We start from the raw sequence: 4,125 nt of genomic DNA, 5'->3' as shown, positions 1-4,125 counted from the left end.
AGAATTCATAATTTGACGAGATGGATTTGGATGGATGATGATCTCTTTGGTTTTGATCATGAAATTTCCTCTATATATATATATATATATATATATATATATATATATATATATTATGAAGAATGATGAATCTCTCACAAAATTTGGTTTATACATTTTCTTGCATAAAAGACTCAAATGCCCTTAGCTTCTCGAAATTCCAAAAGTACGCTATTTTTAGCTTCTAACTTATTAAAATCTTAAACTTTATCTCATATTAGTCTTAGTTTAAGATAAATGAGATGTTACATTTACACCTATGTTATAGCTCATCTTACACAATCTTAAAGACAACCTTCACATATCTTTTTGGCTGCTTATCTTTTATTAACTTTTGTTGCACTTGATGTTTATGCAGCCATAAAGGAATAAATTAGGCTAGCCATCTCTCTTTCCGAAAACTGTCTTGACAATGAATCAACCAATGTATTATGGATCAGGGTTTGTTAGTGACCTCATGGTTATATCCTAGTGAACAGGGATGGAGCCATATCCACTTCATACGCCCCCAATATATATATATATATATATATATATATATATATATATATATATATATATATATTTGATTAAAACAATTTGTCCCATCAAGAACATTCTTAAAACGAATATATTATTAAAATCTAAGTGCAAAATTAGAAGGTATATAATTAACAGCAATGCTATTCCTGTACCTATTTTGTACACCAATACTTACACCGTATACACTGTTTATCATATAAATACGGTAAACAGTATTTTTTTAATAAAAAATATATTTTATGAACAGTATCTCGTGAATAATATTCGTGAACAGTAATTTTAAATGGGGAAACAAAGTTGGTTAATAAGATATAAAAAATAGGTTAATGAAATAATGAAGCTGGTTAATAAATACAACTATTTAAAATAATTTTTAGTGTAAAAATAAAATAATTTTTAGTGTAAAATAAAATTGGTTAATAAAATATAAAAAGTTGGTTAATAGAGTGATGAAAGTGGTTAATAAACATTCAGATATTAAAAATATTCTTTTATAATAATATAAAGTTGGTTAATAAAATATAAAATTTTGATTAATAAAATATAAAATATTGTTTAATAAAAATATATAATTGATTAATCATATTAATTTTAAAAATAATAATAATAATTGAGATTAATTATTATACACTGTCAGTTTAAAAAGTTTTACACCGTCGGTTCATCATCATCACCTGTTTATATTACTTTATAGATTTTTAAAATAAAAGTCAAACTTCATTTAATATCCAACGTCTATAATTAAGTGATGGTGTAAAACCCTTTTACAGTGACAGTGTATTTCAATTAATCTCATAATAGTTTTTATATTTTTATAAAAAAATATGTATTACTGTAATATTTTAAATATATTTATATCTATTAAAATATAAAGAAAAGATACATATAATTGTAATAGGAGAGAGAATTTAATGACAAAAAATTAAAAAGATATTATTTATGATATAGGTGTAAGAGAGTAGTGTAGAAATATCATTTCTATATAAATAATTGTATAGGACATAGTTTGAGATAATTAAAAAAAAATATTTTAAAAATCAATTGTAAACCAAATCATAGAATTGATTTTGTGTTTAATTTTAAATTATTTTTTGAATAAAACATCAAAAGAAAATTATATGATTAATATGAGAAAATTGAGAAAATTACTAACAATATTAAAATTGAGAAAATTACACGAATAAAAAAGATTACATGTCATAAAAAAGTACTGCCCCGCAACTTAAATCTTCTGAGTAGCATACGTGTCCAATGTTGGTGGCCAGCTGTGGTGATTCTCTGCTGCAACAAGTGCTAAGACATTTTTTTTTTGTTGTTGTAAGTGCTAAGACTCTTTTGATCTTTGTAGACCATAAAGTTTTTATTAAATACACATTAACTTCCATAAAACATTTGAGCCTTGTCAACTAAACATTACTATCACTTATTAAATTTTCAAATATTGTATGGTTGATACAATTCTGCTGCCAATCTTGGCTTTGCTATTGCTACAAGTGGCCCTCCAAGGTATCTACCACCATTGGAATACTTAAGAAGATCTATGGTTGATACATTAGGTGATCCACTCCAGTTGAAGCCATGGATCAACCTACCCAATAACATCACAGTCATTGTGGTTCCAAGTACAATTCCAGGACAAGCACGCCTTCCAGTACTAAACGATATGAACTTTAAATCTGGTTCCGCCAAAACTACCATAGAGCCGTCGTTTTTTAGATGGCGTTCTGGTTTAAATTTGTGAGGTTCATTCCAAACTTTTGGGTTTCGTCCGAGTCCTTGTTTGCTTAGAAGCACATGGCTACCTTTCGGGATCATGTAATTACCAATCATTGTGTTCTCCATTGAGACATGGGGAGGATTGAATATTGTAATGGGGTGAAGACGAAAAGCTTCTCTTGCACAGGCTTTCACATAGTTGAGATTTGGAATGTCCGATTCTTGGACTAGTCTTTGTTTTCCTACGATATTGTCCAATTCTTCGGTGGCTTGTTGAAGTAACTCTGGCCGATTTATCATTTCTGATATCGCGAATTCTGCTGCATTCGATGGATTGTCCACTCCTCCCAACAAAAGTTCCTACAAGTTTGAGTTTGGTCGTCAATTTTTTGAAGTGATAATGCAAGTGACAGAAACAAAACAAAACAAAAAATAAAAACAATATATTACTAGAGCTTGAGCCTTGATTTCTTCTGATGTCAATAATGGTTCGTTGTTCGCATCTTTGAGGGAGATTAGAATATCAAGTATGTCCTCTACATCAGCAGGACTAGTCTTTGATCCATCTTTCCATTTTTCAATTCTCCTTTCAATGATTGGATCATTATACTTTTTCACAACACTCATAGCATCCTTCACCTTTCTCTCATGTCCATCAATGTCAAGTCCTCTCAACAATGGCATATAATCGGAAACACAAAAAGCATAAACATACTTAAGCAATGTGAAAATAGCGTCTACATGTTCAACTTCCTCCAAACCAGGACCTCCATCATTCCTACCTTCTCCGAAATACCTTGTATTAAAAACCAGTTTCCTCATCAAATTACAACAATAGTGTCGAGCAATGCTCCTAACATTCACAAGACCGTTATTATTCTCATTTTTGCATTTGTTGTAGACATAAAACATTAGTTTATCAGCTTCTTCATTTCTTTTGTTTGTGAGTAATTGATGTTTGTGGGGAGAGAATAATTCGTTGACGAATATTTTCTTCATTTTCTTCCATTGTTCTCCGAAGGGTGTAACTGCTGTTGTCAAGAAACCATTGCTGATGATATCAGTGGACATGGATATTGGTCTTGATGCAAAAGTAGCATCATGTTTTCTCAAGAATTCAAGAGCAATGGTGGGACATGTAACAGGAATAACATGGACATTTCCTAGGCGGATACATGCTATATCAGTGTTCATTTCTTCCATTATTTTGTGTATCCACCTAGTTGGAGATTTGCTTGCAAGCATTTCAGGAAGATTACCAACTATAGGCCATGGTTTGGGACCTGGGGGCAATTTTGGTATATTTGGTTTCATACTCATCAAAGGATATCGTAGGATTTTGTTAGTCATAAAGCATAAAAACATAACAAGGAAAACAGGCCTAAAGGATTGAGGAAATAGCAAAAGGAAACTACGAATGTAACTCATCATAGCTTGGAAAAAGATTTTAAAATGAAAACAATAAGCAAGGTTTAAAGTTGTTGAGCTTGGTCTCTTATGAGAAGTGGGAGCGGTCCTATTTATAATAGAATAAACCTTACATTAATGCTCAAGTGTTATTTTCTACCTTACTTAATTTTTTAAAGGTTAATAAAAGTTGAGATTACAACTCGTTTGTAAAATAAAATTTTGATTTTAATAAGTGTTAGAAACATGAATTTATTATATTATCTTTGAATTTTTTTCACTCATTTTCAAAAGCTATTCAACATTTATGTAAATTTCCAAATCTCTACCAAAAATTCTAAAAAAGATAAGTTTTTTTCCGGAAATTTCAAATTCTCTATTAGAGATTCTGAAAAAGATAATATTTTCTTTTGGGGGAAATTTCAAAATTTCAAGTAAAAA

General features: G+C 29.7%; 1 protein-coding gene across 1 annotated transcript; it reads right to left on the bottom strand.

Annotated features, from left to right (window-relative positions):
* Nucleotides 1-1,697: 1,697 nt before the first annotated feature.
* LOC127084390 (isoleucine N-monooxygenase 1) lies at nt 1,698-3,778 on the bottom strand. The gene is made up of 2 exons (XM_051024827.1): nt 2,728-3,778; nt 1,698-2,637 (listed from the first exon to the last, which is right to left on the bottom strand). Exons 1-2 carry the CDS (start codon nt 3,706-3,708, stop codon nt 1,996-1,998), a joined length of 1,623 nt encoding a protein of 540 aa, XP_050880784.1. The 5' UTR covers nt 3,709-3,778; the 3' UTR covers nt 1,698-1,995.
* Between the last annotated feature and the right edge of the window lie 347 nt (nt 3,779-4,125).

Source organism: Lathyrus oleraceus, chromosome 5 (assembly GCF_024323335.1).
Source record: "Lathyrus oleraceus cultivar Zhongwan6 chromosome 5, CAAS_Psat_ZW6_1.0, whole genome shotgun sequence".
In the NCBI taxonomy this organism is placed as follows: domain Eukaryota; kingdom Viridiplantae; phylum Streptophyta; class Magnoliopsida; order Fabales; family Fabaceae; genus Lathyrus; species Lathyrus oleraceus.
The sequence above is the reverse complement of the archived record's forward strand: the minus strand, read 5'-3'. Positions and strand labels throughout refer to the sequence as shown.

Excerpts from the sequence above, each read along its gene's own strand:
- LOC127084390 (XM_051024827.1), bottom strand. The coding sequence starts at position 3,708 with ATGATGAGTTACATTCGTAGTTTCCTTTTGCTATTTCCTCAATCCTTT. Across the intron at positions 2,638-2,727 it reads AAATCAAGGCTCAAGCTCTA|GAACTTTTGTTGGGAGGAGT; the intron begins GTAATATATTGT and ends TCAAACTTGTAG.